We start from the raw sequence: 12,774 nt of genomic DNA on the forward strand, positions 1-12,774 counted from the left end.
GAAAGTGGACAGTGTCGAAGATTTATCCTGTGTCTTGTTGTGCCGCATCTTCTCGTAGTAGGTTGATTACCTTTGTTAATTATTGTGAGGAAATAAGTTTATTATGGGGCTAAATTGCATTATGTAGTTGCAGCGGTTTATCAGTGAATTATAGGCTTAAACCTTTGATCAGTGTCTGCTTAAGTAACACGTGGCCCTCAGTTATTGCCCACATTTATCGAAAGTGATCATGTATAGTATAGTACATTGCCTCCTCCATCCTCCTCCCCCCCCCCCCCCCCCCCCCGACCAACAATCTGCCTGTTGTGCAGCAATACGTGGGTATCATCCACAGCCATTCATGACAGATGGTCACAGCTGTAGCCATTACCTGTATAGTATGTTCAGCACTTGTTCTGTCAAGAATGATCTCTAGAGTAGTAACCATTCAGTAAGAACTTCTAAGGGGCAGACGTCTGATGATACTCAGTCTCTACTTTTTCTTTAGACGTTCGAGTCACGTTTAGTGTGATGTAACAAGGGCTCCAGCCTAGGTAAAGGTGGCATCGATGCTCAATGATACGGCTTAAGTTAGATTACAATAGTTATAAGGTCTTGCTCGCTAGTACACGAAGTCGAGCGATTTTTGTATCCCGATAGTATTTGTACACAATCGAGCGAGTTTGTATATCGACAACTAAAAGATATTTCTTGGTTATACACATGCTTTTGCGACAAAAACGGAGAATTTCTGACTCCCGTCGCAACATTTCATAGTGTGGGTACGCTGCTAGCCATTGTCTCCAGTTATTATCTTGGCAGTGTGGAAAAAGGAGGGACGGTTTTTTGTTATGTTTGCTTTTGTTTATGTTAAACATACTTATCAAAATGTGGCCAACGGAGAAAGTGTTGCAGTTGACTGACGATTTTCACTCAGCGTCATGTTTGTGGGAAGTTAGTAATTCCAAATGAGAAATTCGCAACGAGTAGCAGTTGTGACTACGAAGGATTTCCCGGCTAATAATTGATAATATTCTTCTCGGGTATGCAGCCGGATCATAACGTCTTCATGATACAATATTTCCGCGGTCCAACTGGCCGCCATCTTCAGGTGAGAGTACTGGTACACGATCTCGCCGAAACTGACTTCCCAACGCAAGCGGCGGCCCCTATATAGGCCGCAGAAAGCCCACAACGCGTGCGCGAGAAGGAGCCGTAACTGCCCCCTAGCGCAGTAAACATACCGCGCCGCCAGTGGTGGAAACAGGCGAAATAGAGATATCGCTGTCAAAAATTAAAAAAGTTTTATTCCGAGGATCGAAACACAGACCGTTGTTTTTTAATGTCAGATAACACCGGGTCCCAAGTCTTACTTAAAAGACATACCTTGTCTCTATTAATAAGATTGTCAGATAAACGAATCTCTACGGATTCTATTAAAAACACAGTCCCAATAACGAGATGCAGGGCAACCATTTGTGTCGCGCCATATAGCATTCTGTGTCCCTCGGTGAGACATTGCTTCGCCACTGCAGATTTCTCAGGTTGGAGCAGCCGTGTGTGCCGTTGATGCTCAACACATCGGTCCTGAATGGTCCGGATTGTCTGACCAATATAAGCCTTCCCACAGTGGCAAGGGATCTAGTACACACCGGGCTTCCTCAAACCCAAGTCATCGTTAACAGAGCCAAGAAGCGCTCTAATCTAGGCTGGCGGACGAAAAATACTTTTGATATGATATCTTTTCAGGATTCTTCCTATCTTCGAGGAAATGCTCCCAGAAAAAGGCAGAAAAGCCACCGATCTGCAGGTATCTTCTGGTGGTTCAGGCGATGGTCCAAACTGGAAAGCACGGCGGATCTGTTTATCTGTATAGACATTCTGCTTGAACACAACCTTAATATGGTCCAATTCTTGTGTCAAGCTTTCTACATCTGAAATGGCATAAGCTCTTCTCTCCAACTTTCGCAGGACCCCCGTACGCTGGAACGATGGATGACAGCTAGAAGCATGCAGGTAACGGTCCGTGTGCGTAGGCTTTCGATAAACACTGTGTCCCAGTGTCCCATCATCCTTTCTGTACACCAGAATATCCAGAAACGGAAGCTTTCCATCACCTCGATGGTAAACTTGATGCTAGGATGCAGGGAATTAAAATGATGTAAGAGGGGGTCAAGAGCTTATCTCCCATGAGATCACACCATAAAGGTATCGTCAACGTACCCCAGAAACAGGTTAGTTTTAAGGACGCCGTCTTCAGCGCCATGTCAGGACCGATGTGTTGAGCATCGGCTGCCTCAACCTGAGAAATCCGCAGTGGCGGAGCACTCTCTCACCGAGGGATACAGAATGCTATATGACGAGACACAATTGGTTGCCCCTGGATCTCGCTATTTGGACTGTGTATTAAAAGAATCCATAGAGATTCGTTTGCCTGACAATCTTATTTTTAGAGACAAGGGTTATCTTTTAAGTAAGACTTGGCACCAGGTGTTATCTGACATTAAAAAACAACGGTCTGTGTTTCGATCCTCGGAATAAATTTTTTTTAAAAATTTTTAATTTTTGACAGCGATATCTCGATTTCGCCTGTTTCCACCACGGGCGACGCGGTATGTTTACTGCGCTAGGGAGCAGTTACGGCTCCTTCTCGCGCACGCGTTGTGAGCTTTCTGCGGCCTATATAGGGGCCGCCGCTTGCGCTGGGAAGTCAGTTCCGGCGAGATCGTGTACCAGTACTCTCACCTGAAGATGGCGCCCAGTTGGACCGCGGAAATATTGTGTGATGAAGACGTTATGATCAGGCTGCATACCCGAGAAGAATGTTATCAAGAAGCAGTTGATTGTCAAGGATATGGCAAAATAAGGTTCAATATCAGTGAGTGTGAAATAAAAAGTCGGAAGTAAAGTATAGCCGAAACGAGGCCCTTCCACAAGCAGTTATAGTTCCCCCCAACATTTCCTCTTTCTATTTACCCACAAGCCGCATTGCCAGCAAGGTCAACCGTAACTAGCAAATATCGAAGCATCATTCCAGTGAGTACAAAGCACTTAGGCAGTGTACATACATTGTCTAGCAACATGTCTACAGACAGTCGCTCGATGTTGTATCCAAGTGTGTACTTGCCTTTACAGTATTACTATTTGTAACTGCTGATGCGCATGCAAACTGCACAGACTGGGAATGCGTCGGCCGTGAAGTGAGCAGAGGCTGTGCACAGGCTGGCGTGGGCGGCGGCGGTGTGCGGCAGCGCGCTGCTGGCGGCTCTGGTGGGGGCGGAGGCGTGGCGGGGCTACACGCGGGCGCCGGCCGCCATGCAGGTGGAGAGCACGCACTGGCCGCTGCGCGCGCTGCCCTTCCCCGCCGTCACCGTCTGCCCCGGCCGGCGCGTCGTCAGCCGCCTCGCGCTGCCGCTGCTCGCCAGGTCAGCCACTCCACACCAACTCCACTCGTAAACTATTCATTATCTCCTAATTAAGTTACGTAATTAATTATTTGTTTTTTTGCAGCTACATAGGGTGATTCAGGAGGAATATTGCATAATTGGTGACGTGGTTCTACATGTGAAACTAAACCGAAAAACTACCAACGTGCCTCCGATTTGCGATCTTTACGGAACTGGAGCGGATTGAAGACTACACAGATCAGTGAATAATTATGAAGATAGACCTAAGTTTGCATATTACTTACCGAAATTCTATGCAGGAGTTGTGATGGACAGAATAATTGTGGGACAGATGAGTCTCGGTCATGCGAGCGACAAATTCTTCAGGTATCCATCTTCGTAGCGTTTAAACACCTCTTTCATCAGTCCCATAAATGGTAGTGTAATGGGATTAGGTCGGGTGATCTTACCGGCCTGTTAATGGGTCCGCGACAGCTAACACACCGTTCAGGAGATGAATTATTGATATGCTGGAATACTTGTCTGCTGCAAGGAATCGGTGATCCCTCATGTTACATTTGCCGCCGTTGCTCTAATGTCATGTCTTCCAAAACTGCAGAAACGTCTTGCATAAGGAATGTGCGCATGCTGCAGCTGTCATGAAAACACAGGCCCTATTACCAGGACATCAGTCATACCAAACCAGACGTTCACCTTGTACCAAATTTGCACTCTTGTTCCCCTAGTGTCATCTGGGTTCTCCATCGTCCATGTATGAGAAGTGCGGGGTGTTCATAATAACATTGCGTGTAAATGTAGCCTCATCTTAAACTGTACTATATGATGGCTCTGTGTACAGCCGATAAATACACTACTGGGCATTAAAATTGCTAGCCCACGAAGATGACGTGCTAAAGACGCGAAATATAACCGACAGGAATAAGATGCTGTAATAAGAAAATGATTAGCGTTTCAGAGCATTCATACAAGGTTGGCGCCGGTGGCGATACCTTCAACGTGCTGACATGAGGAAAGTTTCCAACCCATTTCTCATGCAAAAATACCAGTTGGCCGGCGTTGCGTAGTGAAACGCTGTTCTGTGCCTCGTGTAAGGAGCAGAAATGCGTACCATCACGTTTCCAACTTTGATAAAGATCGGATTGTAGCCTATCGCGATTGCGGTTTATCGTATCGCGACATTGCTGCTCGCGTTGGTCGAGATCCAATGACTATTAGCAGAATGTGGAATCGGTGGGTTCAGGAGGGTAATCGGGAAGCCATGCTGGATCCCAACGGCCTCATATCACTAGCAGTCGAGATGACATGCATCTTATCCTCATGTCTGTAACGGATCGTGCAGCCACGTCTCGATCCCTGAGTCAACAGATGGGGACATTCGCAAGACAACAACTATTTGCACGAACACTTCGACGACGTTTGCAGCAGCGTGGACTATCAGCTCGGAGACCATGCCTGCGATTGCCCTTGACGCTCTATCTCAGACAGGAGCGCCTGCGATGGTGTACTCAACGACGAACCTGGGTGCATGAATGGCAAAACGTCATTTTTTCGGATGAATCCAGATTCTGTTTACAGCATCATTATGGTCGCAACCGTGTTTGGCCACATCGCGGTGAACGCACATTGGAAGCGTGTATTCGTCATTGCCATACTGGCGTATCACCCGCTGTGACGGTATGGGGTGCCGCTGGTTACACGTCACGGTCACCTCTTGTTCGTATCGACGGCATTTTGAACAGTGGACGTTATATTTCAGATGTGTTACGACCCGTGGCTCTAACCTTCATTCGATCCCTGCGAAACCCCACATTTCAGCAGGATAATGGACGACCGCATGTTGCAGGTCCTGTACTGGCCTTTCAGGATACAGAAAATGTTCGATTTCTGTTCCGGTCAGCACATTCTCCAGATCTCTCACTAATTGAAAACGTCTGGTCAATGGTGGCCGAGCAACTGGCTAGTCACAATACGCCAGTCACTACTCATGATGAACTGTGGTATCATGTTGAAGCTGCGTCGGCAGCTGTACCTGTACACGCCATCCAAGCTCTGTTTGAGTCAATTCCCAGGCGTATCAAGTCCGTTATTACGGCCAGAGTTGGTTGTTCTGGGTACTGATTTCTCAGGGTGTATGCAACCAAATTGCGTGTAAATGTAATCACATGGCAGTTCTAGTAGAATATATTTGTCCAATGAATACCCGTTTATCATCTGCATTTCTTCTTGGTGTAGCAATTTTAGTTGCCACTAGTGTATGTAGGCGTTGTGATGGACAGAATAATCGTGGGACAGATGAGTGACGGTCGTGCGAGCGACAAATTCTTCAGGTATCCTCCTTCGTAGCGTTTAAATACCTCTTTCACAAGTCCCATAAACGGATATGTAATGGGATTATGCCGGGTGATCTGGCAGTCGTGTTAATGGGTCTGCGACAGCTAACACACCGTTCAGGAGATGTATGATTGATACGCTGGAATGCTTGTCTGGTGCATGGAATCGGTGATCGCTCATGTTGCAGTTACATTTGCCGTCTTTGCTCTAATGTCATGTCTTCCAAAAGTTCAGGTTGGTCATGTATAAGGGAATGTGCGTATGCTGCAGCTGTCATGAGAACACAGGCCCTATTACCAGGACATCAGTCATACCAAACCAGACGTTCACCGTGTACCTAAATTGCACTCTTGTTCCCCTAGTGTCATCTGGGTTCTCCATCGTCCATGTATGAGAAGTGCGGGGTGTTCATAATACCATTGCGCGTAAATGTAGCCTCATATGTAAATAAAGAGTACTATATGACGTCTCTGTGTACAGCCAACAAATAACAAAATTGTTATCTACTTACTGAGTCATCTGGATAAAGATCTTGCATGGAGTGCGTAAAAGCCCTCCGAATGTAACGTACGCCACACTCGCGTTTGTGGAATATCAAGCTAATGAACCGTGTTCTGGCAGTGGGACTCCGTTGTGACATTGCAATATGTCTCCCCTTTCCTCAATTGACTGGATGGGCTCAGGTTCTTTTGTTACATGTACATGGGTAGTGTTGCAGATTCATGTAATGTTTGAAAACTCTTGGAAATACCCTGGCACGAGTTGTTCATCGATCAGGGTAACGTCTGGTATTCTGTCACAGCCACATGGGCAGTGCCATTACAGTACCTGTACACAAACAACATGTCTATGTGTGCTGCTTGGAAGAACTTATGCATTATGTTGGTATTCACGGACACAATGGGCTTGCTCTTTCAACCAACACTCAAGCACGACATGCACACGGCCTCACTGTTGGAAAGCCCCCACACCTCTCGCAGAATAAACCAGTCATCCGTCCCACCACTACTCCGTCCACCACAGCCCCTGCGCACCATTATAGTACATAACATTCACACTTGTATTGATAATCATTCATGAATGTGTGTGGTCTTCAACCCGCTCCAGTTTTGTAACAATCGGAAAGTGGCCACATGTCCATGGCACTTTTTCGGTTTAGTTTCACCTGTAGAGCCACCTAAAAAATTATGTGACATTCCTCCTGAAGCACCCAGTACGTCTCGAGGCTTGATACGCTTTAAAATTCTCTCATCACAGTACCATACATCCGGCTGCAAGAGCCAAAACAAAATCCCACACTCACATGACGTCATCTAGTAATTCCTTTTCTAGGTTTGAAGAGGAACAACGCTGCAACAGTCCCTGCTGAGTTATTACAAGTGTAAAGCAACAATTCACCACTATTGTATGGTGCAGTGGGTGGGTGCCTTAGCCACATCCAGCGTGGTCAATCCTGAACCACGAAAACTTACGTGGCAAACCATGTCCTGGAAATAGAGCGAACACAACCATAACACATTCTAAGTGATGGTGGAAATAGTGAAAATCAGACACGGTCCAGCATCTTGCCCGAGATTTTGAACGCGACACAGATCTACACCAGCTGATTTCCGCTCAAGGTCACACCCGTTCAAAAGCACAACTGTGTCGGCCCAATCCAGATGACTTCTTCAGCCGCCTAATCACAGTGGATGTGTGCCTTGGAGTATCACACTGATCCTGATTCAGCAGTGGAAACAGTGTCCGTCAGAAAAGACGAAGAACCAACCACAGTCTGATAAATACAGTCACGACACTCTCTGGGATGATCATGTTTGGTTTGTGGGCCACTCAACTGTACGGTCATCAGCGCCCGTACAAAGTCCCTATTTTTACACAAGCCAATGTAACCACTGTCACGAATAGTGATGATGAAGTAATGAAGACAACACAAACACCCAATCCCCAGGGAGAGAAAATCCCCAACCCGGCCGGGAACCGAACCCGGGCCCCCCTGATCCAGCGGCAGCAACGCTGGCTACCAGACCACTAGCTACGGACGACACTCTCTGGTGCAAAAGTTGTTACCGTTTGACAGCTAGAGGTACACTAGCACTCCAAGTGGTCAGAAAGCCGACAGTCACATGCATCGTAAGGATACTGTTTGCTTTTAATTATTTTCTACTTAATTAACGAAGTAGTTGTTATATTTTTGGTGTTCCATACGTTAGTAATTTACCAAGAGACATGAAATATTGTGAATAAAATGTAAAAACAGCTAAAGCACGCTGCTTTAATGACAAAAGCTACAACTCATTCATGAAGAAGTACTTTGGTATATGTCAATATTTGCAACTTATTCCCCTGAAAGCAAAGGAATACAAACACATTTCATACACGAAAAACACGTATTTCTGTTGTCTGTTGTTTTTATCACAGACACTTCCCTGGACATGTTAAATTTTTAATTATAATTCGTCCTTTCTTATGCTTCGCTTAACTTTCTAAAACATGAATATTTTTGTAAATATTCTTTTCTTCAAGAGCGAATGTTTTGAACATTCTTGCCTTTTGTGGCTCAGATTTACCAACAGTTGTGGAACAGATTTTTCCTGTGTTCGGAAACAGTTTTATTGCTTTTGACAATATAATATTACATCTGTGAGGTTTCCGCTTAAGCAACAGTTGTAGCGGCTTATTTGATACGTTAAGTAATGTGAGTAGTAATTTCCATATACGTTTCCTATGTACCACATTCACTGATTTGGCTGAAGGTGTAGTGAATAAAACTCTACTCTGGATAGATACATGTCTTTCTGTAAAAGGTGGTCTTGTGATGTTTACAAGCCACTTTTCTTTAGTAAACTTAAGCGACATTACTCAGTAAATGTCTGTACGTTAGAAGAGAATCGTAAATAAACTGTCCGGTAATGCACCGTTTCGTTTCTCCGACGGTTCCAAGGAAACTAAATAATCACAAATGTGGTGTAATTTTTTAGTGATTGTCGATTTTCATGGTGCTACATACAATGCTTACTGAAAAAACTGCTGCAAATCCGTATAAACATTAGTATTCACATTCATCGGATATCGTATTCCGAAGTGTCACTAGCCGCGCGGAGTGGCCGCGCGGTTAGAGGCGCCATGTCACGGACTGCGCGACCCCTCCCGCCGGAAGTTCGCGTCCTCCTTGGGCATGGGTGTGTGTGTTGTTCTTAGCGTAAGTTAGTTTAAGTAGTGTGTAAAGTCTAGGGACCGATGACCTCAGCAGTTTGGTCCTTAGGAATTCACACACATTTGAACATTTGAAGCATCGCTTGCTGCCCTCTTGGGGCACTGCAGTCGCTGGTGGCAACAAAAACAAGATGGAGTGTCACGACTGTTATAGTACACTGTGGAACCAACCGTCGTCAAGTTAAATGATGCAGGGTATCAGAACCAGCGTAGATTATCTCCATAAGGAGAACACTGTCACACAAAAGTATTACCGAAATCGAATGAGGTGACTGTAGCTTGCAAAGACAAAGCATCGTAGAAAGTTGTCCAGCAGGGGTATTTTTGCTACATTATACCAACCCAGGTCATTCTGTGTGGGACACAAACATGCTCTCAGATTTTGCTTCACCTCTCATATTCTCCTGAGATGAGTAATGGGCAGAGGCACTTTTTGGCTCAGACGTTAAGATTCCATTTATATCACTTTCATCAGGGGAAAGGACAAAGACAAGCTCAAGTTCACCTCATCCCCCTCTCTTCTCTTCCCCTCCCTTCCTCCTCCCTCTTAGCCTTACCCCTCCCCTCACCGATTCCCTCATTCCACTTCTCCTTCTCCCCCTACAAATTTAAGATGATGGATCTATCAAATTTGTCCTAAGTTAAAATGACAGTCTAAAGATCGGTGATGGTGGTTCTAGCTCATGCATTTTACTATTTATTAATGTGCAATTACTCTGGAGCTGGCAGTGTCATGAGTGCTGGAGCAGACAGCATCGACCCACAAAGTGCATGTCCCAGGATATACAGTCATTGGTTGGTTTGCATGGGGAAACAGTGAGTGGGGTCTACGACAATTTTTTCAGATCTACAGACTGGTTTGAGCAATGCCTGACAAGTTTCTACATCTTCAGCATCACCATTCCTCACACCAGGTTGCAGGAAGCATATCTATTCTATACATGTGTGTGTGTGCGCGTGTGTGTGTGCGTGTGTGTTTGTGGTGGAAGTGTAGTATGAGCTTTCACGTAAACGTCTAACAACGCATTTCCAATTTATTTAAATCAATGAGTTATTGTGACAAGGCTTGGTATTCAAGGCATGCTTTGTAAATAAAAAAAGGATACATGGTAATCAATTATTTTGTTCACTCGTTAAATGCTTTATACATAGTCTTTGTTAGACAGTCTGTCGAGGATAGCAGTAGGAAAAAACTTAATGTATGTAATGTGTACATGCATTACAAACCTTTCACTAGAATATCTATCATCGCAGGGCATGAACTCTCTTTATCTAGATGTCCTGTTTTGCATGCAATCTTAATACTGTTAACACAATGTGTACAATATATCTTTCTCTAGTACAAAAAAAAGCAAGATTATAATGTCCCATCAACAGTGCAGTCGTTAGAGGCAGAGCACAAGCTCTGATTACGAAAGGATGGAGCGATTTAGGGAAACCATAGAAAACCGTAAGCTGGGTGGCCCAATGGAGAATTAACTTGTATATGCAATCTAGGTATATGGGACCTATCAACCTTCACATGTACTGTTTTCATTATAACATAGTGAAAACATTTTGAAGACCAAAAGTTTGTCTTATGTATATCGATAGATTCATTTACTGGGTGAAGGACTGTGATCCATATGAGGTGACAAAGTGCTATCCCAACACATTCGAAATATCTGGATATAAAACCAATAATCCACATAGTATAAAGCCAGTGCGCCGTAGTTTTTTGGTTTGATGGAAGACATGAATGGGTGACAAATCAAGGACTTTGGAATTTGTTGGCCTATAATCTAAAATATACACAGACTGGATAGAATCATGTGCCTCTTATGGTTGATGATTACCTGACATTCTGTTACGGTGGTCCAGACAATGCTCCACATGTGGTACATCAGTTCATGTCCAAGGGACAAATGGCTCATACTGTAGGCCAAATGAAAATCGATTTGTTTTATCATGATAAGTGGATCATGTGCTGTAGTATAATTTAAACACGACTCCACTTCCACTATTCATTGGGATGAGAGAAAGACATAGAGAGAGAGAGAGAGAGAGAGAGAGAGAGAGAGAGAGAAATGGAGAGATATAGTAGATGCACAGGTTATATATAATATTTGTGTGAGGAGTAATTTGACCAGTATATCGTACTGTTAAGTATGTGTGTGTGTATGTGTGTGTGTGTGTGTGTGTGTGTGTGTGTATTTGGAGAATACAGATTTCAGCTTAAAGATTGTAAATGAACTTCAGTATCATCTATTAATCAGCTTAAAATAAAATTAAATATGTAGTGAGATGCTATATACACTCCTGGAAATTGAAATAAGAACACCGTGAATTCATTGTCCCAGGAAGGGGAAACTTTATTGACACATTCCTGGGGTCAGATACATCACATGATCACACTGACAGAACCACAGGCACATAGACACAGGCAACAGAGCATGCACAATGTCGGCACTAGTACAGTGTATATCCACCTTTCGCAGCAATGCAGGCTGCTATTCTCCCATGGAGACGATCGTAGAGATGCTGGATGTAGTCCTGTGGAACGGCTTGCCATGCCATTTCCACCTGGCGCCTCAGTTGGACCAGCGTTCGTGCTGGACGTGCAGACCGCGTGAGACGACACTTCATCCAGTCCCAAACATGCTCAATGGGGGACAGATCCGGAGATCTTGCTGGCCATGGTAGTTGCCTTACACCTTCTAGAGCACGTTGGGTGGCACGGGATACATGCGGACGTGCATTGTCCTGTTGGAACAGCAAGTTCCCTTGCCGGTCTAGGAATGGTAGAACGATGGGTTCGATGACGGTTTGGATGTACCGTGCACTATTCAGTGTCCCCTCGACGATCACCAGAGGTGTACGGCGAATGTAGGAGATCGCTCCCCACACCATGATGCCGGGTGTTGGCCCTGTGTGCCTCGGTCGTATGCAGTCCTGATTGTGGCGCTCACCTGCACGGCGCCAAACACGCATACGACCATCATTGGCACCAAGGCAGAAGCGACTCTCATCGCTGAAGACGACACGTCTCCATTTGTCCCTCCATTCACGCTTGTCGCGACACCACTGGAGGCGGGCTGCACGATGTTGGGTCGTGAGCGGAAGACGGCCTAACGGTGTGCGGGACCGTAGCCCAGCTTCATGGAGACGGTTGAGAATGGTCCTCGCCGATACCCCAGGAGCAACAGTATCCCTAACTTGCTGGGAAGTGGCGGTGCGGTCCCCTACGGCACTGCGTAGGATCCTACGGTCTTGGCGTGGATCTGTGCGTCGCTGCGGTCTGGTCCCAGGTCGACGGGCACGTGCACCTTCTGCCGACCACTGGCGACAACATCGATGTACTGTGGAGACCTCACGCCCCACGTGTTGAGCAATTCGGCGGTACGTCCACTCGGCCTCCCGCATGCCCACTATACGCCCTCGCTCAAAGTCCGTCAACTGCACATACGGTTCACGTCCACGCTGTCGCGGCATGCTACCAGTGTTAAAGACTGCGATGGAGCTCCGTATGCCACGGCAAACTGGCTGACACTGACGGCGGCGGTGCACAAATGCTGCGCAGCTAGCGCCATTCGACGGCCAACACCGCGGTTCCTGGTGTGTCTGCTGTGCCGTGCGTGTGATCATTGCTTGTACAGCCCTCTCGCAGTGTCCGGAGCAAGTATGGTGGGTCTGACACACCGGTGTCAATGTGTTCTTTTTTCCATTTCCAGGAGTGTACACATTACATCATAATCGGGTTAAAGGAATTGTACTGCAGTCTTCGCCATCTCAAGAGCCACAAACTCTAAATGTAAGATGGCAGTCCATTTAAAATCAGGCTTGGCGATAAATTGTCTACCCACAC

General features: G+C 45.8%; 1 protein-coding gene across 1 annotated transcript in view; it reads left to right on the forward strand.

The window, feature by feature from the left end:
* The first annotated feature begins 3,294 nt into the window (after positions 1-3,294).
* The window catches only part of LOC126362179 (pickpocket protein 19-like), a 156,693-nt gene continuing 147,213 nt past the window's right edge, over positions 3,295-12,774 (forward strand). Inside the window, exon 1 of the mRNA XM_050007861.1 lies at positions 3,295-3,404. Coding sequence (XP_049863818.1) covers positions 3,295-3,404 — 110 coding nt within the window. The remainder of the gene's footprint in view (positions 3,405-12,774) is intronic.

Source organism: Schistocerca gregaria, chromosome 1 (assembly GCF_023897955.1).
Source record: "Schistocerca gregaria isolate iqSchGreg1 chromosome 1, iqSchGreg1.2, whole genome shotgun sequence".
NCBI classification, from domain to species: domain Eukaryota; kingdom Metazoa; phylum Arthropoda; class Insecta; order Orthoptera; family Acrididae; genus Schistocerca; species Schistocerca gregaria.